The sequence below is a fragment of the Trichechus manatus genome, unplaced genomic scaffold (assembly GCF_000243295.1).
Source record: "Trichechus manatus latirostris isolate Lorelei unplaced genomic scaffold, TriManLat1.0 scaffold00133, whole genome shotgun sequence".
NCBI classification, from domain to species: Eukaryota; Metazoa; Chordata; class Mammalia; order Sirenia; family Trichechidae; genus Trichechus; species Trichechus manatus.
The window spans coordinates 7,563,766-7,591,103 of NW_004444069.1; the positions used below are offsets into that span (position 1 = coordinate 7,563,766).

General features: G+C 44.2%; 2 protein-coding genes across 8 annotated transcripts; one reads left to right on the forward strand and one right to left on the reverse strand.

Moving 5' to 3' along the window:
• The first annotated feature begins 427 nt into the window (after nucleotides 1-427).
• On the forward strand, nucleotides 428-13,809 carry TARDBP (TAR DNA binding protein). 7 transcript variants are annotated; one of them, XR_002825414.1, is made up of 8 exons: nucleotides 428-513; nucleotides 1,504-1,752; nucleotides 3,293-3,456; nucleotides 4,053-4,193; nucleotides 5,498-5,668; nucleotides 6,057-8,283; nucleotides 9,069-9,167; nucleotides 12,389-13,809. XR_002825414.1 is itself a non-coding variant. In XM_023739415.1 (6 exons), exons 2-6 carry the CDS (start codon nucleotides 1,515-1,517, stop codon nucleotides 6,585-6,587), a joined length of 1,245 nt encoding a protein of 414 aa, XP_023595183.1. In that variant the 5' UTR covers nucleotides 428-513; nucleotides 1,504-1,514; the 3' UTR covers nucleotides 6,588-9,737. The 7 variants fall into 7 exon arrangements, 1 of the variants encoding a protein (XP_023595183.1); XR_002825416.1 differs by having other exon boundaries at nucleotides 12,616-13,809; XR_002825417.1 differs by having other exon boundaries at nucleotides 6,057-7,265.
• On the reverse strand, nucleotides 10,281-27,338 carry MASP2 (MBL associated serine protease 2). The gene is made up of 11 exons (XM_004385161.2): nucleotides 27,308-27,338; nucleotides 26,995-27,223; nucleotides 26,653-26,833; nucleotides 25,006-25,137; nucleotides 22,960-23,156; nucleotides 21,838-21,985; nucleotides 18,168-18,286; nucleotides 15,840-15,918; nucleotides 13,186-13,320; nucleotides 12,613-12,687; nucleotides 10,281-11,394 (listed from the first exon to the last, which is right to left on the reverse strand). The coding sequence occupies exons 1-11, from the start codon at nucleotides 27,310-27,312 to the stop codon at nucleotides 10,631-10,633; spliced, it is 2,064 nt and encodes a 687-aa protein (XP_004385218.1). The 5' UTR covers nucleotides 27,313-27,338; the 3' UTR covers nucleotides 10,281-10,630.

A 27,338-nucleotide genomic window follows, 5' to 3' on the forward strand; every position in this document is an offset into this window, starting at 1 on the left:
TCCCAAGCCCGGAGAGCCCCTGACCTCTCGCCCCGCCCCGGCCCGGGCCCGCCCCTGTCCGCCCCGTTTGGTCCGGCCCCGCCCTGCCCTTCCTGGCCCTGCCCCTATGCTAGTCTCGCGCACTTTGAAACTGCGCGAGCTAAGCCGAGACCTGGGGCTGGCGGTTGGTCGGGCAAAACCATTGTTACGCTACATGGGGGACATCAAAAGCCTACTCATTCACATTTTTTCATTTTTAACTTTTCAGTCATTGATAGTGGTCTTATTTTAGCTTCACACCGTATTTATATTACCAGACTCCCAATAAAGACCCTAACTCGCTAAGGAGAGAGTTGTTGTGTGTCTGTGAGGCGGCCTCCCCCTCTTAACGGAGATTCGATGGGAGAGGACGACGGCCGGCGTGGGGAGGAGGCGGCCCTAGCGCCATTTTGTGAGCGCGAAGCGGTAGCTGGGCTGGCGTTTGATTCATTGCTGCTTGTTTCCTTGTTGGGCTTAATAGCAGCGGCCTAGCAGGTGAGTAGCGGACGCTCTTCACTGAGGACACCTTGGCTAGATGGGCTCCCCATTGGGACAGTTGAGGCGGACGCAGCAGCTTCGGCCCCCGCAGGGGAGGGAGCCATGGGGCCGTGCCTGCCTCGTCCGGTCCGAGCGGCTTCGCGCGGGAGCGTCGTTAGGGCTTAGCGTGGGGTGGCACCCGGCGCCGAAGCAGGGACGCTGGTCCCGCGGTGCCGTGCAGTCTGAGACGGAGGTTAGGCGTGGCTACCAGGCCCGGGCAGTGCTTTGTGCCTTCGGTACCTTGCAGTCTGCTGGACACTGCCAGTTTGGGCCTTGTGCCCCTTGCGGCCCCGCCCGGGCCGCGCTTAAAAACTCCTCCCTCGGCTGTCACGCATTGCTTTCTGGGAGGTGGCGGTCCGAATCTCAAAGGACCTGTCGCCGCTATCCTTGTGACACAAGTTTGGAGAGCTCGCGGAAGCCCCAAAGTGACAAACAGCAACTTTTTCCTCTTGTCTTCACCTGGCTCACTCGTCTTATTTAGTCCTCAAGTGTCAGGTTAGCCATCACCTACCCTGACTTGGTCTGACCCAGTTTTAAGTCTTCCCCGGCCCTCTTAAGGTTATTTACTTCATTTTGGTAGCATATATCACGATTGTATCAAAATAGTTATTTGTTTACTTTCTCTTGTTTACCCCCGCCCCCCTTGTAACCAGCATGCCATTTGGGACTGATTTCACAGTTGTAGCTGCAGCATCTGGCCATAGTAGGCACTCAGGAAGTATTTAGTGAATGAATGAACCTAGCAGGGCGTCGCATTTTAATAGAAAATCACTACCCTTATTCTTGTCTCATTTCTCAAGAAAAATTCATATGTGTAAGAGTCCAGACAGGGATTTTTCTGGAAGTCATGGAGTGACGATGTGGGGGGGTATTAGTTAACAACAAATTGTAAGGAAACAGTTACCCTGGCATGAGTGTTGGTTAGTCATACCTCTTTTTCCTTTTAAGAAAAATTAAAGATGTCTGAATATATTCGGGTAACCGAAGATGAGAATGACGAACCTATTGAAATACCATCAGAAGATGATGGAACAGTGCTGCTGTCCACGGTTACAGCCCAGTTTCCAGGGGCATGTGGCCTGCGCTACAGGAATCCAGTATCTCAGTGTATGAGAGGTGTCCGCCTAGTAGAAGGAATTCTGCACGCCCCTGATGCTGGCTGGGGAAATCTGGTCTACGTTGTCAACTATCCCAAAGGTTTGTTGCCATTTGGCTTCGCAGTAATGTTAAAGTATGGTGGGACTTGTGCCTCATCCTGAGTCACTGATCATGACCTCTTCGTGGTGAAACATCTACTATAATGCAAGCTTTTCCTTAAACTTTACTGTTGGACTAGTTTGGAAGACCACTAGTCTAAAACTTGGAAATTACAGAACATTTTTTAAGAGGCAACTATTTAAATAACAAATTATCTCAACAAACGTTGCCAAGTTGATGATGGATTTCCGGGATTCTTAAGAATGCTTTGCAGTTATATCTGTGTTGTAGATAGATTCTTGTAAAGCGCCCCTAAACTTTGGGTTGTCATTGCCCTTGGTGGTCTTACATCATTCAACTAATCTGACTTTTTCCCCTGAAGTGAACATCAGTTGCAGTGACTCAGATTTTGATTAGTGTGATCCTAATGATAAATAAGTCTTATTCTTGCTGCTGCTTGTCACTGATGTTCTAAATCTAAGAACAGCATGAAAATTAAGAGTGCCAAGGATGTAGGTGCATTTTAGTAGTAGGAATGTGTGCTAGTTGATGTATCTGCTTGATACTTAAACATGATATTGCAACAAAGTCAAACTATCAAAGTTGGTCAAGATATAGGACATTGACTTAACATACCTAGAAGATTTTTAATTGCATAAATTCTGGGTTTTTTTTGTATGCTGTTTCTCATTGTCTGTAGATTAATATTCACTCAAATTTAAAATGTCATTGATTTCCTTTCCCTTCCCCTTCCAAATACTGACTTTTTAAAATAAGACTTTCTTTATTACAAAACTGGTATGTGTTCATTGTTGAAAGCTTACAAAAGACAAACTGATTCGCAGTTACAACTGTAGCACCTGACCTATAGTAGGCACTCAGGAAATATTTAGTTAGTAAATGAACGTAGCAAGAGTGATTCCATCATCTGGATATAAAACACGCTAATTTTTTGGTACATAGCCTTTAAATTATGTAAGAGGCATTCAAGTAGTTAAGCAGATACGTTTAATATATAGACAACAAGGATAGTATACGCATTTTTAACCTTTTATTTTTCCTGCTTAATGTAGTTTTGGTGCCCTGGTGGCTAATGGTTAAGAGCTCTGCTGCTGACCAAAAGATCGGCAGTTCGAATCCAGCAACCACTCCTTGGAAACCCTGTAGGGCAGTTCTGCTCTGTTCTGTAGGGTCGCTGTGAGTTGGAATCAGCTCAGTGGCAACAGATTTTGATTTAATGTATTCTTAAGTCCAAAGTAGATTTTTGTTTTGATGTACCTTTTGAGTGAGAGAACATATAGTTACAATTTTAAGATTTTACAAAACCAGTTGAGAATTCCTGAATTTGCAGCAGGAAAACATCTCAGCCACTTATTCAAGGCCTTGAGAGTTAACATTACTTCTTGCCAAGACTTTTCAGTGTCTTCATTGTTTTTATAAATCTTCTTTTTTGCTTTTTATTTCTAGACATTAGGAGGTAGTGCATTTTAAGAAGTGTTAAATGAAGTTTTCTGAACGGTTTCTGCTGGTTTTTATTCAGATAACAAAAGAAAAATGGATGAGACAGATGCTTCATCAGCAGTGAAAGTGAAGAGAGCAGTCCAGAAAACGTCTGATTTGATAGTGTTGGGTCTCCCGTGGAAGACAACTGAGCAGGATCTAAAAGAATATTTTAGTACTTTTGGAGAAGTTCTTATGGTGCAGGTAAACTTTGGTTTCATTTACCAGTTTTCTTTACCAATGAGTCAGCACCTAGCATTACTATTAGTGGCACTGTCCTTCATGTTCAGCAGATGGTCCTTTTAATGTTATTTGTTACATGTATACATAGGGAATGCTGAAAAGAAGTATGGTTTGCACTTTTTTCTTTTATGCAGGCACTGTATATTTTTGCCTTTGGTATTTATAAAATTCTACTGTTGCATGTAGGCTGAAGGGGAGTAGGTTACATTAGTTTTTTTTCTTTCTGTTGATAGGAGATTAAAAAACATTTTCTGCGTTTTCCCACATTTAATAATTAGGATTTGTAAACATTGAATCTAGTTTATCTTTGCATTCATTCTAAAATGTTTTTGTTAAAATTCTATTATGTAAATGAGTTTTACTTTTCTGTTTACATGATCTAGGTTCAGTGTTAACCATTCTGTTGCTTATACCTCATGAATAACTTGGTTTAATTTTTAATTAAGGCACTGCTTACAATTGAAGCTATTTAAATGGTATGTCAAGGAACTCTGATTTGGATACTTATATGATTGTGTATGTGTGTAGTTTTAGTAAATTTAAATCATCTTTTCTAGGTCAAGAAAGATATTAAAACTGGTCACTCCAAAGGGTTTGGCTTTGTTCGTTTTACGGAATATGAAACCCAGGTGAAAGTAATGTCACAGCGACATATGATAGATGGACGATGGTGCGACTGTAAACTTCCTAATTCTAAGGTACTTTGCTCCATCTTTCTTCCTCTATGTTTTGGGAATTTTTGCTGACAGACTTCCTTATAAGACACTGTAAAAAAAAACAAAAAACAAAACAAATTCCCGGGCCTCCACCAGACTGAGTCCAGTACAGCTAGATGGTGGCCCGGCTACCGCCACTGAGTGCTCTGACCAGGATCACAACAGAGGGTTCTGGACAGAGCTGGAGAAGGATGTAGAACAAAATTCTAACTCACAAAAAACCAGATTTACTGGCCTGAGGGAGACTGGAGAAGCCCCGAGAGTATGGCCCCCAGACACCCTTTTAGCTCAGTGGTGAAGTCACTTCTGAGGTTCAGCCGGGGAGTGGATAGCCCCATAAAACCAAATGGGACTGATGAGGCACAGCAGTCCAGGAACAAGGGCTGGAAGGCAGAAGGGGACAGGAAGGTTGGTGATAGGGAACCCAAGGTTGAGTAAGGATAGTGTTGATGTGTTGTGAGGTTGTTAACCATTGTCATAGGGCAGCATGTGTACTAACTGTTTAATGAGAAACTATTTTGTTCTGTAAACTTTCATCTAAAGTGAGAATAGCAGCACAATTGGAAGAGCGTAGTCGATGTCACTGAACTGTGCATGTAGAAAGTTTTGCAATGGTGTATCTTTGGCTATGTATATTTTCACCCAAAAAAAAGAGGTCGAGAAGGGAGAGGGTTGACATGTCTTGGGGTTGTTGACCAATGCCATAAAACAATATGTGTAGTACTGTTTAAAGAGAAACTATTTGTTCTGTAAACCTTCACCTAAAGTACAATAAAAAAAATTTTTTTAAAATACCCTTGGAAAAGGTAGTGGCAGGGTGTGCTCTTGAAATTAATCATTGGCCTTGTTGAAACCTTAAGACTTTAATGTATGCTGAATATTTTGTGTTTATTTGAAGTAAACACAAACTAAAACTTTGTTCACTTTTGTTCTTTTATGTATTATTATTTCTGTCTAGTGAACATAAAACAATCAGAATACATTAACCGTGTTACAAAGACCTAACTTCACATCAGGCTTGCTTATTTGGAACATCATCACCTTTGCCAGAACATTTCCCAGTCATTGACTTTCTAGATCCAAATAACTTTCATATCTTAAAACTCTATTCTTCATTAAAGTCTTATGAGGCAGAGAATTGCTGATGCAAAATATTAAGAATGTGCCTGCTTTTTAATGATTTACCTAATTTAAGGGCAGATTAGTTTTGTTACATCTCTTATAATAATGTTCTTTTTGTTGCTTATAAGATATTTGATGTTTTTGCTCCCTTTTGATTTGACCAGCAAAGCCCAGATGAGCCTTTGAGGAGTAGAAAGGTGTTTGTTGGGCGTTGTACAGAGGACATGACTGCTGATGAGTTGCGGCAGTTCTTCTGCCAGTATGGAGAAGTGGTAGATGTCTTCATTCCCAAACCATTCAGGGCTTTTGCCTTTGTTACATTTGCAGATGATCAGGTATTTTTCTCTTTTAATAATTTTGTCCGAGCTAATTAGGTAATTTCTGTTGAACTTTTCCCATCTAGCTAATTGCTGTCTTTATCTACGTTTTCTGACTTTGTAAAGCTGTGGGTTATATATGCTCCTAGATATTTGTGTTAAAACTTTAGATATTCTCTAGGGTGTGGCATTGACTGGGAGTGTTGTATGTCTTTTGAAAATAAATTGAAAAATCCTTGCTGTCATTACTAAAGCTAAAGGTTCTTTTGGGAGTTTAAGTGAAATGAGCATTCCTTGCTTATTTTCCTCTAGCTTACACAAGGGATTGAAATCTAAGTTTTATTGATAATTTTAAATATGAGTCAATGATTTAATCTCCTTTATTTACATTCCTTATTTCTTATAGGTTGCCCAGTCTCTTTGTGGAGAGGACTTGATCATTAAAGGAATCAGCGTACATATATCCAATGCTGAACCTAAGCACAATAGCAATAGACAGTTAGAAAGAAGTGGAAGATTTGGTGGTAATCCAGGTGGCTTTGGGAATCAGGGTGGATTTGGTAACAGCCGAGGGGGTGGGGCTGGCTTGGGAAACAATCAAGGTAGTAATATGGGTGGAGGGATGAACTTTGGGGCTTTCAGCATTAACCCAGCTATGATGGCTGCAGCCCAAGCAGCGCTGCAGAGCAGCTGGGGTATGATGGGCATGTTAGCCAGTCAGCAGAACCAGTCAGGCCCATCAGGTAATAACCAAAGCCAAGGTAACATGCAGAGGGAGCCAAATCAGGCCTTTGGTTCTGGAAATAACTCTTACAGTGGCTCCAATTCTGGTGCAGCCATTGGTTGGGGATCAGCATCAAATGCAGGGTCAGGCAGTGGTTTTAATGGAGGCTTTGGCTCAAGCATGGATTCCAAATCCTCTGGTTGGGGAATGTAGACAGTGGGTTCTGGTTGGTTGGTATAGACTGGTGGGAATTCAGATTTTTCTAAACTCATGGTAAGTATATTGTAAGATATATATGTACTAAAAATTTTCAAAATTGGTTTGTTCAGTGTGGAGTATATTCAGCAGTATTTTTGACATTTTTCTTTAGAAAAAGAGGAAGAGCTAAAGGAATTTTATAAGTTTTGTTACTTAAAGGGTTGAAATATTGAGTGGTTGGACGTGAACTGCTGTTTGCCTGATTGGTAAACCAACACACTACAGTTGATATCAAAAGGTTTCTCCTGTAATATTTTATCCCTGGACTTGTCAAGTGAATTCTTTGCATGTTCAAAATGGAAACCATTAGTTAGAACTACATTCTTTTCTCATTGTTTTAATTTGAACCCCACCATATGAATTTTTCCTTAGGAATATCTCCTTTCTGGAGATCATGGTGTCACAATGTTTGGTTCTTTTTGTTCTATTTTTTAACACTTGTCTCCCTTCATATACAAAAGTACAATATGAAGCCTTCATTTAATCTCTGCAGTTCATCTCATTTCAAATGTTTATGGAAGAAGCACTTCATTGAAAGTAGTGCTGTAAATATTCTGCCATAGGAATACTTCTGTCTACATGCTTTCTCATTCAAGAATTCGTCATCACGCTGCACAGGCTGCGTCTTTGACGGTGGGTGTCCCATTTTTATCCGCTACTCTTTATTTCATGGAGTCGTATCAACGCTATGAACGCAAGGCTGTGATATGGAACCAGAAGGCTGTTTGAACTTTTGAAACCTTGTGTGGGATTGATGGTGGTGCCGAGGCATGAAAGGCTAGTATGAGCGAGAAAAAGGAGAGAGCGCGTGCAGAGACTTGGTGGTGCATAATGGATATTTTTTAACTTGGCGAGATGTGTCTCTCAATCCTGTGGCTTTGGTGAGAGAGTGTGCAGAGAGCAATGATAGCAAATAATGTACGAATGTTTCTTGCATTCAAAGGACATCCACATCTGTTGGAAGACTTTAAGTGAGTTTTGTTCTTAGGTAACCCATATTAGTTGAATGTGTTAAGTGAAACGATACTTGTATTTCCCCTGCCCCTTTGTCAACTGCTGTGAATGCTGTATGGTGTGTGTTCTCTTCTGTTACTGATATGTAAGTGTGATAAAGTGAACTGAAGCTGATGGGTTGAGAACATGGACTGAGCTTGTGGTGTGCTTTGCAGGAATACTTGGAAGCAGAGTTCACCAGTGAGCTCGGGGTGTCTCAAAAGAAGGGTGGAAGTTCTAATGTCTGTTAGCTCCCCATAAGAATGCTGTTTGCTGCAGTTCTGTGTCCTGTGCTTGGATGCTTTTTATAAGAGTTGTCAATGTTGGAAATTCTTAAATAAAACTGATTTAAATAATATGTGTCTTTGTTTTGCAGCTCTGAATGCAAAGAATTCATAGCAGTTAATTCCCCTTTTTGGCCCTTTTGAGATGGAACTTTCATAAAGTTTCTTGGCAATAGTTTATTTTGCTTCAAATAAACTTATTTGAAAAGTTGTCTCAAGTCAAATGGATTCATCACCTGTCATGCATTGACACCTGATACCCAGATTTAATTGCTATTGGTTCTTGCATTATCCAAAGTGGAAAGTTATTTTTTTTCTTTTCTTTTTTTTTTAAATCTAGTTTTTAATAAGTCTGGGTGACCGCACCTAAAATGGTAAGCAGTACCCTCCAGCTTTTCCTTAGTGCCCCTGTGCATTTGAGTGATGTTCTGTTTACATGGCATGTATAAATCTCCACTTTGGGAAATCATGCTTTTTAAAAATATTATGGGCAAAACAATGTTGATATTTTCACATGCTTTGTAGCAAAGCATATCAATTAAAAAAAGGGAATATCAGCACCTTTCTGGTTTGGGATTTGAAAAGTGGAATTAATTGCCATAGGGATAAAGTAGAAGAAACCACAAATTATCTTGTGCCTGAAATCCATTAAGAAGCCTGACAGCTTTAAGAACTAGTAGGGTGGGTTATCTGTCTGTAGAAGTGTTGAGTGAAATGAGCTTTGTCCTCCAAAAGTGGGGGAATATAGTAATGTTGAATAAAATCGTTTACAAAATCAAACTCTCACAATGCATTGTATAGTATGTAAAAGCAATAATATATTGATTCTCTGTTGTACTTTTTATGTAACTACTAATTTCTGTGAGAGTTGAGAAGCTCATTTTTTCTTTCATTTGGAAGAATGTTGTAATTTTTGTGTTGCTAGTATACCTAATACCCTTATCTAATTAGCGTATGATAAATAGGTTTGTCATTTGGCAAGTTACGTGTTAAACGTTTATAAATGAAGTCGTCCTTTAGACTTGTAATCGCCACGTTGTTTTGTTATTCAATTTCCTGTATAAAAGGAGCTTGAGTTGTTTTAATTTTTTTTTTTTTTTCCCTGCATCTAAATCTGCATGATTTCCAAACCCTGTACCATCTGAATTTTGCATTTTAGCACTTGCACTATTACTCAGCAGCAGTAACATGGTAACACTTAAAATGGTATTCGGGGACCTCCAAAGACTTAACTGACAAGCCTTCAAGGAACCCAGGGGTAAGTTAATTCATCATTGGCATGGTTTTAATCCCTTATTTACACTTGTGTAAATCTAGTTTCCAGTCATAGAAGGCTTTCAATGTTGCGTTTTATTAACATGTTTATGGTACTACATAGATAGAGGTATTTATTCTGCCCTTAAAATTTTGTTTTTTTTTTTTTTTAAGTTTAGAAGTACTTAAACTTTTTAGCAAAAAATTGTTTTAAAATTCTATCTAGTCATCTAAATGCATTCATTCTAAAATTATTTTGAACCAGTTGAATAAAAAGTTTTGTTGACACCACAGTTTAGTGTCTGGAGTCTTACTGGAAACAATGCAAATTTATTTTTTATATGTAACGAGGATGCTGGAAAGTTACCTTGAAAAGTAAGTCTCAAAAAGTTGTACTTAATGTGCAGAAGAGAAATGAGGCCAAAACTCACGATGAATTTTTACGTATAGTGGTAACTATTAGCTAGACTAAAAACCATCATTAATTATAACTTAAAATTTTCTAGGGAGGTAGAGGAACTAAAATGAAATTTAATCTTTAAGGTTAAATCAGACCTTACCTTTGTCTTCAGTATGAAAAAGTAGGAAGGGAACGACTCTTAATTTTGAAGATTTGATAATTAAAATAATTTCATTTTACTGGTCGCAAATAGCTCTTAATTGTATATTAGGGTTCTATACTTTACTCAGCTGTTGTATGATCTGCAGTCTGCTGTTTGGCTTAAGGGTGCCCAAGTATATTTCATGTTCCTTGTAAGAAAAAAAACTATAGATTTATGTATAATACCACCTTGTATTTCTAATGTATTTGATCTTAAAGATATGCCACAATTGATTCAGTGAGTCTTCTGAATTTGAACATTATTTAGGTTCTTTCCAGTTGCTGTGAACATCCTTACAGCCAAATTTGTAGCATTAGAATTATTTGGTCTAAGTGAAAAGTGGTATCTCATTGTTTTTGGGTATTAACCTTTTTTAACAGAAATTAGTTCCTGGGCTGAAGTATCCATGTTTCTGATTTATTTACAGAAAAGTAATTCAAGGTTATTCCTGCACCAGTGCTGCTATCTTACATAAAGCACTCTTACAGATCAGTAAGAACAAGTACAAAACAATAGGCTAACAGGCAGAGGCCAAAAAACAGGCAAATTGACAGAAATGCAAATGACCAGTATGAAAAGATACTCAAATTTTAAGTAATTAAATGCAAATTTGAGTAATGAGTTTATATTGGGTTGGTAAAAATTACTGTAATGGCTTATATTCCCTTGAATCAAAGGGAAAGGGGTGGAGTTAAGCTGGCAAGCCAGGAAGTGTCTGTAATGGCAGTCTCACCTGTAGTTGGCTTTTGTCTTTGATTGAGCCAAGTGACAACTGTGTTAGTGATTTTCAGCTCCTGTTGCTGTTAAAATCTTTACAGATTATTTAAAAAAATAAGGAATCATTTACTGATTGAAGACATGCAAATTAAAACTTACTAATTATGTTTTTGATCCACGGAATGTAGTTCATGACTTTTGTGTAGACTCCATACTGCTTTGCTTCCCCGCAATTAAGGGAGCCCCAAGACACTATTCCTCCTACAAACCACCTCTGTGTCTCATTATCTAGAAACACTAAAGCCCCTCCACTGTCACCTCTACAGCTGTCCTTGCCCCCACTTTCTAAGCCAGCACATAGCATGTTATCAGTTACTCTGGCCCCTGGGTAGGGCTTCTTTTCATATGCAGCAGTACATTTTTGGTGGTCAACAATTGGTAGGTCAACAAACATTAGATTTCTGGCAAGAAAACCTCTTTGGGTTAATCCCCATCCAGATGCGGTTCCAATGTCATTTGTCCTCATGAAGGATTCCGCTTCTTTTCTTGGCAAACAAATAGGCATGATGTTGCTATTGATTACAACTTTGTTCTTCAGTTTAATCAGTGCTATGTCGTTGTCGAAATCAGCGTCATGAGTGTAACCTTCATGTATAAAAATGGCTTCTGCTTGGGCTTGTGTATAATTAGATGATAGTCTCTTCAGGGCACCCATTCTGATGTCCAAGGAAGACACATCGTCTTTCTGCCCGTAGACAGCATGAGCAGCTGTTAGAATCCAGTCGTCATATAGAAGTGCACCTGCTGCTGTTGTTCCACCTAATAGCAGGGCTTGCCAAGGAAAGTCACCAAGCTTTGCATTTTGCCCTCCATATATACGACCTCCTGTAGTACGGGTTGATAAACCACAAACTGGGGAAAGAAGCAGATACATAGAGCCTTTATAAAGCCCTAGTGGTATTTTTCTCAAATTATTACCACTTTGGAATTGTATATATTTAATATCAACCAAAAATTAGATCATGTGAATTGATGGATGTCCACAGGCAAGTGATGCTGTTTTAAAACAGCACAGTTCAAAGACCTGATAAGATCTTTTGGTATTTCTTACCTCCTCAGAAAATTAGATGAGTGAAAATTAACTTTTAGAATCTTGTGTTTTGCCAAAGGAATTTGGTCTGCAAAATTGGGAAAATTAAGCGGACAAACAAGAATTGTCTTGAGCTTATGCACTGGATAATGTGCATAGGAATGAAAGAAAATAACCTTTTATCGCTTCTATTTTCCTATTTGTAAAATGGGGTCTTTACCATGTAATTCTGGTAAAGCAGGCACTAAGGTCGCTGTCACAGCATTTGCAAAATTACTTTCACCTTTAAACATTTAAATATTTTAGACATTAGAAATTTGCTGTTGTAGCCAGGACCATTCAGGTACAGAAATTATTATTTTTGGTCTAGTTGATTCCTCCAAACACTAAATTTTACTGTATCTTTATTGCTATCTAAATACGCTCATTAATGCAGCATATATGCTTCTGTTGTAGCAGAATACTTGTATTAAAACTTCCAAATACGTGAACCAAGATAAGGCTTAAAAAAAAAAAACCTAAGCCAAAGAACGCGGGTAATGAATGTATTATTACCTTTCTGGGTTTGTTTGTTTATCTTCAAAGCCAATTCTGGTAGAAGTTTTAAAGTACCATTAAAAGGCAAATTGCATTTATGTTTAAAAATTAGGCGTCGTTGAAAACAGTTGCTTAGGGAAATAATCAAGTTATTAGCTTTGGGTTTTAATAGCATTTTTATGGAGAAGAAAAGTAACTCAGCAGAAGAACTCATGTTTATGAATGTATAAATGGGTTAAGATAATTTTAAAAATCATTTAATTTTTTATGTTTGCCTAGTTATAAGGTCAAAAATAATCAAATGACTGATGTAGTCAGCACCCAACAACCTCTCTACATGTAAAAGGATAATGAGAACATATTATTTGGAAATAATAACTTAGTCTGAGAGCCAAGTGCTGAAGTTCCATTTCTGCCTACCACAGCTAAAGCTCTACTTATTGTCTACTACCCAGTTCTACTTTCCATCAATTACGAATCTGTTGTGTAAATGTGTCCATTACCAGGCTCACAGACTGGGAGTGATTTTCCTCCTTTGGAGCTCGTCCAGAATCCATCAGCCTCACACACATATTTACCTGCAAATCATTGGAAACGCAAAAATGTTTAACTGCATGTATAAGGTGGTTGTCATTTGCTTGAATACCCCCTTGAAAAATGTTGATTATTGAGCATCCATGGAAAATAGAGGTGTCTGAATAACCATTTTACATGATTTCATAAATAGCGGTCTCTGCCGTACCATGTTTGCTTGCAAAGTGGAAACCTTTTAGATGTATAACTTGAATATGTATCAAGATCTCAAGTGCTTAATGATAAGGTTTTTGACTTGTTAAATTAAACCATTTGGAATATATTGTGTGTTTGTAGTAGTCATTTACTAGATAAGATCTGTTTTCAGATTCTTGCAAATTGACATTAAAGTCACTTCAGCTATAATATTTCACTTAGCAGTGGGAGAAGTGCCTTTTAATCTTTGGTTTAGCCTTAGCCAAAAATGTTGGTTGAAGTTTATTTTCAGGCTGAGGGCTTAAGTTCCAATGTCGCCCACTCCCAACTTTGAAAAATTTGCTTACCATCATTCGTTTTCATTGTGTAGAACCTTTCTTTACAGCTGTACTGAATCACAGCTTTGTAAGTGGTCACTTCCGGACCTGTCATGTATTCGACTTGGCCATTGGGCAGGTCATCAGGAGGGCCGCAGTCAACAACTAATAAACACGGAGAGAAGGAGGGTCAGTTGTACTTCAGATAATACCGTTAATGGTGACAAAGCAACTAACTAGATAAGTGGTTGTGCCCTGTGGTGCTGTAACTTGAAGCGATATTCATTTTCCTTTGTAGGGTGGACGTTTGTAATTTCATCTCTCAAAATGGAGAAAATCATTTTAGTGTGGGTTCAAAGCATCACTTTCATCCCTGTTCCTAACTAAATGGCTAGCTTGAGGTGGAGGCGGCCATGGGTGAAGGCAGTGTAAGGGAATTTGAAGCCACTTGGGTTTCCTTTCTGTTCTTGCTTCACGCACAAAGCTCTGCAGCGAAACAGCAATGCGGAAGACAGACACGGGCACCGCCTGCGCGATCTGTTTCCACATAAAATGGCGCTCTGCAATTTGGCTGGCCTTAGGGTTGAAGGGGATACAACAAAACAAAGGAGAAAATTGAAGGCCATTAGATGATGAGTTGAACCTTTTAGAAGACCTTGCAGTGATTAAAAAAAACATTTTGGGATGTTGGCCATTTCATACTTCTAATTTGAACTCGAATTCACAGGACATTACTAATGTGAAGTAACTATTCATGAGACAAAGCGAATTGAGTCTTAAGCCACAGTTTTACACATAGACAACCAGATACTGGTATTTAAATAGTTTTCAGCAACTTGATAATAGTCCTAAGTGTCTACTGTGTGCCTGGCTCTGTGCCAAGTGCTTTACCTATATTTTTAATCCCCACAGCAACTCCGTGATGTAGCCACTCAGCCAGTCTATAGATAAGGAAATGGGTGGAGAGATTTGAGCAAAAAATGGCAGAGTCAGGGTTCAAACCAGACCTTTGACTCCCAAGACTCCCATCGATGCCAGCTCTTCTTTACTGTTTTTTTGAACTGAAAGAATTTGTAGTCTCATTGGTGGGAATGTAAATTTATCAAATGAAATACTGAAATTCACCTAGGAATGTATTTTGTAGAAACTTGCACAAAATGTGTAAAAACATATGTACATGGGTATTAAGTATAGAGATTATGTAATAGTAACTGGAAAAAACAGGAGTCATTGAATAGGATACATCATGCAATGGAATACCGTATCACTAAAAAGAAGTGGATCCATTAATATTTGGGTTGATGTGGAAAGAACATTAGGGAAGAAAAAGCAAATTGTGATCAAGTTTAGTATCCCATTTTGGCAAAAAGTATATAGTAATGAGATACATGTTAGTATATATAGCATGAATAATGTTACTTTGGACACATCAGGAAAGACCACTGGAAGGGGAAGCCATATTTGACGTAGCGGAGAGCCAGCGAATGTGAGGGAGGCCCTCAATGAGATGGGTTGACACAGTGGCCACAATGGATTTAGACATGCTGGAGATCATGGGGATGGTGTGGGACTGGGCAGCACTTAGTTCTGGTGCGCATATGAGGGTCGCTCTGAGTCGGAACCACAGCAGCTGACACAATAGAAGAAGAAAACGTGAAGGAATAGACCCTAAGCTCTTGTCAGTGTTAATTCGGGGAGCTAGGCAAAGAGAGGCTTTCGTTATTTATTTTCGTAAATTTTGATTGTTTTTTCAATTATATTGAAAAAATAATGTATTTGATTCTTAATCCACAAAATGTACACCATTACCCCAGTTTGGTGTGTGTGTGTGTGTGCACATACAATTACCCCATCCATACATAGGGAGACTATATGTGTTCATATGCACAGAAATACGTGTGTAATTAATTGGAGGGCTATGCATGAAAATAAAGGAGCCCTGGTGGTGCAAATGGTTAAGTGCTCAGTTGCTAACTAAAAGGTTGGTGATTTGAAGCCACCCAGCGAGATCATGGGAGAAAGACCTGGCAATCTGCTTCTGTAAAAAGATCACAGCCAAGAAAGCCCTATGGGGCCGTTCCACTGTGTCATACAGGGTCGCTGTGATTCAAAATTGACTCTGCAGTATCTAACAACAACAACATCACCAAAATAGAGTATCCCTGAGTGGCGCAAAAAGCTAAGCGCTTGACTACTAGCCAAGAGCTTGACAGTTTGAACCTACCCAGAGGCACCTCGGAAGATAGACCCTGGTCACAGCCTTGAAAACCCTGTGGAGTAGTTCTCTGTACACATGGGGTCGCCATGAGTCAGAATTGACTCACCGGCAAATAACACACCAAAATAGTGATTATAATCTCAAATGGTGGGATTGTGAGTAGTAAAATGTTTGTAATTTTCTGCATTTCCCCATTTTCTACAATGAATATTACTTTTATGCTTAGAAAAATTACATATTTTTTAAAGCATGTTTTTCTAAAGCAAATAACTTTTCCTAGTAGCTTGGTTCTGTTGTAACTTCTAAGAGTTCACTGAGAGGGAAACAAGCAAATTTGCAATTCAAGCCCTGATATAAATAGAATAATTTTTAAAAAGTTAAAAAAAAAAGTTAAAAAAAAAAAACAGTAGAAGTAGTAGCAGCAGCAGAAGCAGTTTCGGGAGTTGCAGTCACCACATGACCGTACTGCTGCATTCCGGCATCGGTCGGTCCCAAGATCCATCTTTCTGACAGACTGCAGCAAATGATTTCAGGGGCAAGTAACCCTACAGAGGAATTCAGAAAATATTCGTTTCCTTATTTACATCATAAAATCCACTCTACAAAGCTGTTCTCACCTAGTGTTTCACATGAATGCTTGTAAGGGGGTGACATACTACTGCGGCTGGCTTTAGCGTCTGGTGATGTGCTGGGTGCCCGACACGTGGGCGTTTGACCCAACTCTGTGCTGTGGTGCGTGTGCACCGTTGTTACCAGCAGCTCTGCTGGTTTATATCTCCTGTGTTATGTATCTTCCAACGTGCACTGGTATTTTGTGAATCAAATGTTGACCTTGGCAGCAATTTATGATACTTTTTTGTTTTTTGCTTTCCACTTTAATCAAGAATGTAACAGATCTCCTGAGTTCCCACTGATACCCCATCGGTATTTCTCTTTAAGTGCCAAAGCTTTATGATTTAAAAAATTAGGAAAGGTCAGCCTGATCAGACAAGGAGCCGAGGTGTCTCGGTATGTTTCTAGCGCGTGGTAATTACTGGAGGAAGATGATTATAGCTTTTTCATAAGCTTTCCATGTGTGTTCTCAGCTTTCATCGCTTGTATTGTTTCCAGGGAAATATTTTTGACTTACTGAGATAATTTTTTTCTAAAATCAAACATTAAAGGGACCCCTGAAACTATGGCCCTCGGACGCACTGTTAACCCAGAACTGAAACCATTCCTGAAGCCCACTTTTCAGACAAAGATTAGACAAGACTATAAAACAAAATATAATACATGTGAGGAGTGTGATGCTTAGTTCAATCAGATATATGAGACCAAATGGGCAGCTCCTGTCCAAAAGCAGGATGAGAAGGCAGGAAGGGATAGGAACTGGTTGAATGGATACAGGGAACCTAGGGTGGAAAGGAGGAGTGTGCTGTCACATTGTGGGGATTGCAACTAATACCACAAGACAGTATGTGTATAAATTTTTGGATGAGAAATTAACTTGAGCTGTAAACTTTCACCTAAAGCACAATAAAAAAATAAAAATAATTTGCTGTATCTAGCAGTACATTTGTGTATATGGCTTTCCTGGTATTTGTATCAGGTCTGAAGAACTTGTTTAGAAACCTCATTTTTAAGAAGTCAAACAAATATAATTCTCACAATTTGATTGTTACTGTAATTTGAATGCCCACTCAATCTTGTTGTATATGTCCTAGGCAAGATTGCACAGAGATTGCTAAAAATCCATGTTTGCTTTATAAACAGCATGTAAGAATATATGATGACACAAATAATTGACCAATTTTTCCAGATTAACACAATTAGACTAATATTTGGCATTTGTTTGAAATATCTAAATACAGATTCAGTTTAAAATCTCAGAGAAAATGCCTAATAAAAGTATGACTAATATAAAGATGGTGTTGTGATACTGCCACAATAAGAACCTGAAATAAAAGTACTACTTCATTATTTTTTTTTTAAAGGAGATGATTTTGGCAGAAGTTTTATCCCTCAAACAATATCAGGATGATATTTTTAAAATCAGAAACTGAGCAGGGTTTTTGCAGTCCAAGAAGCTGTGGGAAAGAGCCTGCCCAAGAAGTTTTGCAAGGTGGGAAAAATGTCCGACCTTTTTTTTTTTTTTTTTGGTTTTGTCCCTCCATAGGACTGTGGACTGCATAGCTAGCTATCATTTCAATGTTATTACTTTTTACCACTGGGAGTCAGTGACAATTTTGAAGAACATAAAGAGGATGTATTAATCTCTTACCTGTGCCCCTAAAGCAGCACGCTAAGCATTTTTTCAAATTATACTCCATCTCCCTTAACAGTGATCACTGTTTATAACTTTGCCGAATATACTATTTCCAAGGGCCCAGGATTTTTTGGGGGCCCAGGAGTTGTTGCATGGGAAGGTCATCATTTGGCCAGGGAGAGAACCTTAATTTAACACAAGGCAATGTCACCAAGAACATGGACCAACGACAGCAAGCTCATCTTTGTGTTGTGCCAGCCACTCTACCAGGGGCTGCTGTACTGTGTGAAAAAATAGGAGAAGTTGCCCATTTTAATCACCATCCTGCAAAAGTAGCTTTTAAGCAGAATTCCTAAGAATAAAAAAAATTCTCTGTAGCCACCCTTCTTGTTCTCAGTAAACTTGTTTCTTTGATTTTTCTCATTTGAGCATACACAAAAGAACCACGATACTGACACAGCAGCTATTTTTCCATTTTCATATTTTCCCATATATTTTTTAAAACTCTCATGATCCTAGTGTACATACAGTTTTGTATTAACTTACTTGCAGAAGCTCATAGCCAGTCTCACAGAAGATGGAGAAGCGGTCTTTCAGGATGTATCTGTCTTGCATAGGTGAAATGTGGCCATTAGGTGGTGCTATCGGATCAGGGCACGGCAGAGCTGTGTAGAGGAAACGAGAGGCTTACCGGTTTTGACTGGTCCATACCTGCCAGGTCTGAATTTAGCTGTTTAAAGTTCTTTATACAGGAAACACTTAACATGGGAAAGGAGAGTTTGCCACAAGTGGGATAGTGTTGCTTAATGATTTAAAGCCAAAGACAAGATTAAACTTCCAGGTGCTTGTTGTACACGTTAAGATTGGTTGTCTCGCCTGGGATTCAGCTAAAGGTATGTCAGAAAGCCAGGTACACGGTGAGATAGTGCAGCAACCACCAACCAAGCGACTGCTCCATGCCAGGAATGTCACGTACACATGCTTCAAATTAGGAGGAGGTGTAACTGAGGAAAGGAGCTGGACTATATGGCTTTGGAGTCCCTGGGTGGTGCTCGGCGGCTAACCGAAAGGTTGGAAGTTTAAGTCCATCGATAAGTGCCTCAGTAGAAAGGCCTGCTATCTACTGAAGAAATCAGCCATGGAGCAGAGCTCTACTCTGACACGCATGGGGTTGCCATGAGTCAGAGTAGACTCCATGGCAACTGGTATTTCTGGTGGTATGCCTTTTAAATCCCAGCTCTCCGTTTCTCATGATTATTTTTAACCTTTCTGGGCTTCAGTTTCCTCATCTGTAAGATGGGGGTAGTGATGATAATAGTCCTCACTTCCCAGGGCTGTGATGAGGATCAAATGTGAAGCACCAAGAATAGTGCCTTGTTCAGTGAGTTGCAATTAGACCTCACGACAGCCCTGTAGGACAGCCATCCTGGCATAGGAGAACTGGGGTTCAGAGACCTCAAGTTGCACAGGAAGGGAACTAAAGATCCAGACTTACTCAGGGAGCACCTGGCCACAGTGCACCACCAGCCACCAGGTAGACTCTTCCACTCTGCCCCACCCCCATAATCCCTGGCCTACACTCACCCCAAGGCTTGAATTCAGCCCCCCACCACTACCCCCAAAATATGCCAGCCAGATGCTGAGTCCCCTTCGCCCTCCAGCTGCTGCTCTCCTTGGCTAATGATCCCGGCTAACTTTCCGGAACAGCTGGGTTCACCTCACCCAGCCTGAATTCTGGAGCGCCATAGGTCCCACGCTGCCAGGAGCCTCCCCTCAGGGAACCAGTCTCCAGGGACAGGCTGGGAGCCCCAGGGAGACCAAGGTCTTCCTGAGGCCGTCTGGTACCCAGGCTGGCTTCCTGCCCACCCCCTCCTTCTGGCACACCAGAAGGCTGAGTGTACGCTGGCTTTACCCCAGAAACCTGGCCAAGTCTGAGCCCGCCCCTCTGAAACCAGCACTTCAGTTTTACAAATCTTATTACTAAAACCAAAGGAGCACCGGTGGTGCAGTGGTTAAGCACTTGGCTGCTAACCAAAAGGTAGGCAGTTTGAACCCACCAGCATCTCCTTGGGAGAAGGATGTGGCAATCTGCTTCCGTAAAGATTACAGCCTTGGAAACCCTATGGGGCAGTTCTACTCTGTCCCATAGGGTGGCTACGAGTTGGAATTAACTTAATGGTAACAGGTCTGGTTTTGGTATTACTAAAACATACAGGAAAACAATAGGCTTTCCAAAGTGAACATGGGACAAATGAAATGTTCCCAACATGCTGGCCTCCCTCTTTCTGACCAGCCAGCCCCCAGGCCTTTCCCACACTTCTATCAGAGGTGGCCCAAGGGGTCATCTTTCCTAGCTAGATTTTCTCATTTTAAAGATGACTCGTGTAACCTAGTGATCACCCTTACGTGCCCCACACTGGGCCCAGAGAAGCCTTACCCGAGTCCCACTCTTGGAAGATGCTGTTATCCTTTTGACAGTAAGCAAATGAAGGCTCAGAAAGGTCACATAACAAGTTTGATGTCACACAGCCAGTCAGCAGAAGAGCCAGGACACAAACCTGGCAGTCTCACACGGAAGCCTGAGCTCTGGAGGTTTTTTGTGTGTGGTGTTTTTTGGTTTTTTTTTTTTTTTTTTTTTTTTGGTGCTTTGGAGCTGTTACTTGTCTCTGCCTCCCTAGCTCAGTTACCCTGTTCTTTTGAAGACATCCTGAAAGACCTGCTGGCTGAGAGCAGCGAGAGGGACGGATATGTACGGAGGACAGTGCCCTAGAAAGTGGGGGGCTTGGAATTGTGCCCAGGAGGTGGCGACATGTTTGAAGGTCTGTCATAGGAAGGGGTGGGGGAAGGTTCGGCCAGGCCCAGAGGCAGAACCAGGGCCAGTGGGTAGTGGAGAGAGCCAGTGCCTCAGACTCCACTGCAGACTCCCTGAACTGTAGCTCCAGCCCAGGCCCTCCATGATGGAAGTCCCCTCCCCATCTCTCCAGCCTCATCTTCATTCTCCTCACACCCCACACCTCAACTTCCACCTCCACACCCTGAAGCTGTGGTGCCTCGGGGCTTTGGCACATACTCTTCTCTCCTCCTGGAACAGCCTTCTACCTTCCCCCAACACCTCCTTATTCTTTAGATCTAATCTGCGGTGTTTCTGTTCTAGGACAGCTTCCTTAGCACCCAGCCCCCACCTGGGCCAGGCTTCTCTTCTGGGCTCTCATCATGCCTGGTGCTTAGCTCTAAGGCTGCACTTGCCACGGGCTCTGGTTGTGTCACTGTGACTATCCCCTCACTGGACTGAAGGCAGAGGCTGTGGAGACTGTGACTTCTGCAGTACATATCCCCTGCACAGGGGGAGTGAGTGGGTGGATGAATGGAAGGAAGATGAATGGATAGAAGGTGGATGGATGGATGGTGGATGAATGGATGGAAGGAGGCATGGATGGATGGAAGGAAGGAAGGATGGACTGAATTGTGTTCTCCCAAAATACGTGTTGGAGTCCAAACCTCTATACCTACAAATGTAACTCTGTTTAGAAACAGGGCTTTCTTTGTTATGTAAATGAGGCCATATCATAGTGTAGGGTGGATCCTAAATCTAGTCACTTCTGAGTTATAAAGAGCAGCATAGACACAGAGAGAAGCAAGCACATACTGGGGAAGACAGATGCCATATGAGGATTGCCAAGAAACCAAGGAACATGAGGGCTGAGGGAAGAAACCAACATGGCTGAGATCCTGATTTGTACTTTTAGCCTTCAAAACTGTGAGAAAATAAATGTCTGTTCTTTAAAGCCACCCACTTGTGATATTTCTGTTATAGCAGCATTAGGAAACTAAGTCAGCATTGAAGGAAGGAAGGAAGGAAGGAAGGAAGAATAGATGGATGGATGGATGGATGGATGGATGATGGATGGATGGAAGGATGGATGGTTGGAAGGAAGGAAGGAAGGTGGATGGGTGGATGGACAAATAGATGGATGGAAGGAAGGACGGAAGGAGGAGGGATAGATGTTTCGCCTCAGAGGACCATTGCCTCACAGACCATCCCACTCACACCTGGTCTGCCTCCCCAGGCCTGGCCCGGAAAGAGTTCAATTCTGCACACATCCAATGCTCCCACACAGCTCTCTTCTTGCCCAACTTCTCCCGGAGCCCTTGACCCTCCTGGAAGAGATGGAAACTCCAAGCTTTCCACCTGGATCCAGGACCTACTTCCTCTCACCTGTGCTTGTGTAGTGTATCTTCCAGCCTGTGTGGTCCCCTGATTGATCACTGACAAATGTGAGGGTCACAATGTTGCTCTTTGATTCAATTCTGGGAGGCAACGTTGTCCCACAAAATGGGCCATATTCCTCTTTGTCAGTCTGAATCTGAAAGAGGGGAGGCCCATAAACCTCAGGTCCTGCTGCCAGGGGCCCTGCCTAGGTTGAAAAGGGTGCTACACTGGCCCCTCAGCAACTCCATGGAGAGCTGGTGAGGCAGACCTAGGGCATGAGTCAGGGAGCTCCCTTCCCCCCTCCCAGTTCCTCCCTCATTTTGAAGGTCACAGCCTGGCTTGGACCCCCCATGGAGAGTCTGGGTGGGATGGGGCACCACCTCCATTGGGCAGGGTCTCTGCTGGAAGTCTGGCCAGATGGAGGAGGTCTTGCTGCCGGGAATTCCCCTTCCCAGCTTCTTGCCTGCATCTTCTCACCCATGGAGAAGTCCCCCCCTCCTGTGTCCCCTTCTTCAGGGGACTGGGCAGAGTGGCAGGTTAGGTCAGGGGGCTACAATGACTCTGGGTCAGGGGCAGCAACCACTCCTCAAAGTGTACCACTCATGTGTGGTATGGAGGGACTGTTATGGATTGAATAGTGTCCCCTCAAAATATGTGTTGTAAATCCTAACCTCTATTTCTATGGTTATAATCCCATTTGGGAATGGGTTGTCTTTGTTATGTTAATGAGGTAGGATTACTGTACTGTGTGTCTTGAGTCAATCTCTTACAAGATATAAAAGGAGCAGATTAAGCAAGCAGAGATGGGGCAAGATAGATGCCAAGCCACACGGAGATCTCCAAGGAACCAGAGAACAAGCTGAAAAGAAAAGGACCTTCCTCCAGAGCCAACAGAGAGAGAAAGCCTTCCCCTATAGCCCGTGCTCTGTAATTGGACTTCTAGCCTCCTAAACTGTGAGAAAATAATTTGTTTGTTCAAGCCATCCACTTGTGAAATTTTTGCTATAGCAGCACTAGATGACTAAGATGGGGACCAAGCTGGACAAGGACCTGAGGGTGGTGCTGAAGGAAATGGGAGGCAGCTGGGCAAGGGGAGGATCCAGGACAGGTGGGTCCCAGGAGCCAGACCTTGAGGGAGTCGTAGGGGCACTGGGTTTCCGGGTGTGTCTCCACGTTGAAGGACTCCACAAAATCCAGGATGACGTTGAACCCCTCCTCCAGGTGGATTCTGTAGGTGCAGCTGGAGAGTTTGGGGTAAGGCTTCGGGTATTCTGGGCTGCTGAGCTCCCCAAAGCGCTTGGTGAAAACTTGGCCTGAGCACAAGGCTGGGAGGGGAAGAGATGGCCCGCAGCTTGAGCCTGCAGATGCGACCTCCTGCCCTGCCCTACTTCCTGTCAGCCTTGCGGTGGGGGGTGGTGGGGGGAGGTGGGAGCAGAGCACTAGGGCAGGGGCCTGCTGGGCCTTCTGTGGCCCTGGGTCTGGGCCAGGGCCCCATCTGCGACCAGCACCGGAAACCAAACACCAATCCAACCCCAATGGGGACAGTTTCGGAAGGGGGTTCTCTTGCTTTGAGGCTTGAGCTGCAAAGGTTGCACTCTGGAGGGAAGTTCGCCAAAGGCAACCACTCACACCTGAGAGGGCAAGGCCTTAAGCTGAGGCTCCTGAGGGGTGAGTACTGAGCCAGTCACAGCCCCGAGGTGAAGGGGGGAGGGAGGCCAGGCTCTGCTGTGGTGGGAGGAGGGAAGGAAGGAGGCAAAGAAGAAGGGAGGGGCTCTCCTTGTTCCCCACAAATTCAGGGGAAAGGCTCCCCCAGGTATTCCCCCACCACCACCCGGCCCCAGCAATTCCCAAGTTCATCCACCAGAAGGCGCGCTGCCAGTCGGGCCTCTCACTCTCTGGCAACTCCTTGCCTGACTGCCCACAGCTCTGGGCCCTGCCCTGGGAGCCGTTCAGGGCAGTTCAGTCGACACTGACCATAAATGAGTCTGGTGCCCCCTTCCTCACTGGAACAGCTGACGGATGCTTGGGGCTCCATCACTAAGGCAGGGCTGTCCTCCCCACCCTCACCCCGACCCACCCTCACCCCACCCCAGCTGCAGAGGGGGTCTGGGATGCAGGCATTAGAGCCAGGATGCTCCTAGGATGTGGGGACTCCCGACTCTGGCTTCCTTTTTCCAAGTGGCTGCTCCTATGGGACAGAGGGATTTGGGGGGTCAGACTGCCCCCCTCGGTGAACACCTCCTTGAGTGTCCCGCTCTGGGTCAGTGCTCCCAGACCAGCACACACAGGTCCTGAGTTGTTTTCTGAACAGGAGGTGGCCCAAGGTTGCTCCACTCAGCTCAAGGACTCAGGCAACCCCCGCCCCTCTCCCCATCTTCAACAATGGGGGCTGCAGCAAGCAGTCTCAGGACCCTCTGGCAAAGGGGCCCGTGGCCCCGTGGAGAGGGCTCCCACCAGGCTGTGATGAGGGTGAGCAGGGAGAGGAGGGGGCCGGGGTCTGAGAAGTTACCCTGCTGGCCCAGCCCACATCGACCCCAGAGACAGGCAGCAGCGGAAAAGGAGCCGGGTTTATTGTCAGGTCCATAGTGGGAGAGGGAGGGGCAGTGGGTGGCTGCAGGCAGCAGGCTCCTCTGGCTTCTGGCCCGCTGGGCAGGCCGGAGCCCCGAGGGGGGCTAGAGACTCTGCTCTGGAAAAGACGAGAGAGACAGACGGAAAGACACAGGGAGAGACTCAGGGTGGAGGGGGCAGTGCCTGCCCATTCTCCAGAGCACAAGCAGGTTTGGGGTCCAGGAGCCTGGCGGGGAACGGGAGGTGAGTCCGGGCAGTGGAGGCCAAAGCACGCCCTGACCACTTCCCACCCCCGGAAGTTTTATGGAAGGAGGGGGCCCTGGTGAGCCCAAATTGGCCAGAGACTCCAGGCCTGGGTCCCCCCACCCCAGGAGAAGAAGGCACAGGGTCAGGTGAGCAGGAGAGATTTGGGCTTATGAGGGGACAGCGGGAAAGAGAGGCTTGAGGGTCAGAGAAGGGGTGGGAAGAGGAGGGCTATGAGACGCCTCCCAGTCGGCCAGCCCTAAAGTGGTCCCTCCAGCCCCTCCATGGCTTCAGGAGATTGGGGTATCTGCGGTGGGGTGGGGGCTGGGCCTGGGGACAGGGTACTCCCCAGCCCCAGTTCACCTGAGCAGGTGTGCTTGTTCTGGTGAAGCACGTAGCCAGGGCGGCAGGAGCAGTAGAAGCCACCCAGGTAGTTGTGGCAGTGGTGGTCACAGGCGGGTGCCTCTCCTGGGGCCACCTGGCACTCGTCGATGTCTGGGGGAGAGGCAAGCCAGGAGGGCGGTCAGCAGGGAGGGACAGGCACTGGCTGACCCCAGGCAGTCACCTGACTTGGACTCCATGGCTGACAGGAGTGGAGGCTGCACTAGCCCACAGGGTGGGCTGTGTGCGCCCAACAGGGTGGGCTGTGTGCGCCCAACAGGGTGGGCCGTGCTGTGCCAACCACTTTACAGGCCCCCTGCCATTGCAACCTCCCAACAACCTTGGAGGGAGATGCTAATGCCACATTTTTTAAACCAATGAACTGAAGTGTCCTGTCACTAAGTTAGTGAAGGGACAGCTAGAAATCAAACCCAGTGGGCAGTGCTACAACCACTACAAAAAACCCTAAAAAACAGAAAGATGAGTCCAAAGGACTGAAGGGCCACAACTACCACGGCCTCCACCAGACTGAGTCCTGCACAACTAGATGGTGCCTGGCTACCACCACCGACTGCTCTGACAGGGAGCACAACAGAGGGTCCCAGACAGAGCTGGAGAAAAATGTAGGACAAAATTCTAACTCACAAAAAAAGACCAGACTTACTGGCCTGGCAGAGACTGGAGAAACCCCGAGAGTATGGCCCCCGGACACCCTTTTAGCTCAGTAATGAAGTCACTCCTGAGGTTCATCCTTCAGCCAAAGATTAGACAGGCCCATAAAACAAAACGAGACTAAGGGGCACAACAGCCAGGGGCAAGGACTAGAAGGCAGGAAGGGACAGGAAGCTGGTAATAGGGAACCCGAGATCAAGAAGCGAGAGTGTTGACATCTTGTGGGGTTGTTAACCAATGTCACAAAACAATATATGTACTAGTTGTTTAATGAGAAGCTAGTTTGTTCTGTAAACCTTCATCTAAAGTACAAAAAGAAAAGAACCAATCCCATTGCCTTTGAGTCAGTTCTGACTCACGGTAGCCCCATGTGTTACAGAACTGCTCCATAGGGTTTTCTTGGCTGTAATCTTTATGGAAGCAGATCACCAGGCCTTTCTTCTGAGGCACTGTTGGATGGGTTCAAACCGCCAATCTTTTGATTAGTAGTTGAGCACAAACAGTTTGTGCACACGGGGACCTACAGCTACTACAGTAGGTTCCATTTAACCGTTGCAGCAACCTTGTGAGGAGCATAGAGAGGCTGGCCTCCCTTTGTGGGTCCTGAGCAGCCCTTCACCAGCAGAACTTTGTATTCCCACCTGGAAGTGGGGTCATTCAGCCCTTGCATCAGAGGGGGGCTGTGAGGATTCGAGATGCCACGGGTCCCTGACTCAGAACCTGGCACAGAATGGGAGCTCTGTCCCCGTGAGCAAGTGGAGGTAGTAACTGTTACTAGTGTTTGCATTGTGGGTGATGTCAGGCCCCAAGGACAAGTCTCTCCCTGGTTTGGCAGGACCCCAGGCCCAGGGCCCTTCCCAGGGAGGTGGAGAGACTGAAGGGTGGCCTGGCCTGACCCAGAGAGTGACCTCGGCTGCAGATGGGTCATCTCGGGGCCCCCCAATACCCCCAGCTCACCCTCTGCTGCGTAGAAGGCCTCAAAGCCCGTGAACGGCTTCTCGTTGGAATAGTCGGAACGGAAAGTGACCTCCAGGCTGGAGCCCGGTAGCGAGTAGAAGACGGTGTTGCCGGGTGCCTGCTCCGTGTCTGTGCTCTCCCAGCCACACAGTGTGGCAAGCACCTTGGCCCCTGAGCTCAGCTGTGGGGTCCGAGGTCACAGGGAGGTAGGACAAGACCCAAGCAGGGCCTTCCCTCCCTCCTGGCTGAGGCCAGACCCTGCTCCCAGGTGTCCCTGTGCCCACAGCACACAGTGTGACCCCTAGCCCCGAGAGGCCCCAGGCCATCCCCGCCAGGTGGCACCTTGACAAAGTCATATTCGCAGAGGTAGGAGAGCTCCAGGTCGAAGTGGGTGAAGTAGAGGCGCAGGCGGTAGCCAGGGGGCGCAGTCAGGGTCCAGCGCTGCTCCTGCCTATTGGCGTACTCCCCCGGGAAACCAGGAGATGCCAGGCGCCCAAACACGGGTTTTGGCCACCGCGGGGCCGGGGGTGGAGCCGCTGTGCCACACAGCAGGCCCAGGAAGATCAGCAGTCTGAGGGCAGGGTACAGGGGTGAGGGCCTAGGCCTGTGATCACACCTTCCCCCAGCCAGGAAGCTGCAGGGGGCTCCCACTCACCTCATGGTGCGTCGGTCCAGCTGGCCAGGCC

What these genes read in the sequence shown, in the direction of transcription:
- TARDBP (XM_023739415.1), top strand. Translation starts at nt 1,515, where the DNA reads ATGTCTGAATATATTCGGGTAACCGAAGATGAGAATGACGAACCTATT. An exon ending in CGTTGTCAACTATCCCAAAG is followed by an intron (nt 1,753 to 3,292) that starts GTTTGTTGCCAT and finishes GTTTTTATTCAG; the next exon opens with ATAACAAAAGAAAAATGGAT. An exon ending in GAGAAGTTCTTATGGTGCAG is followed by an intron (nt 3,457 to 4,052) that starts GTAAACTTTGGT and finishes CATCTTTTCTAG; the next exon opens with GTCAAGAAAGATATTAAAAC.
- MASP2 (XM_004385161.2), bottom strand. An exon ending in GAACAAGCACACCTGCTCAG is followed by an intron (nt 23,157 to 25,005) that starts GTGAACTGGGGC and finishes TTCCCCTCCCAG; the next exon opens with CCTTGTGCTCAGGCCAAGTT. An exon ending in ACCGATGCCGGAATGCAGCA is followed by an intron (nt 13,321 to 15,839) that starts GTACGGTCATGT and finishes CGTGTTTATTAG; the next exon opens with TTGTTGACTGCGGCCCTCCT.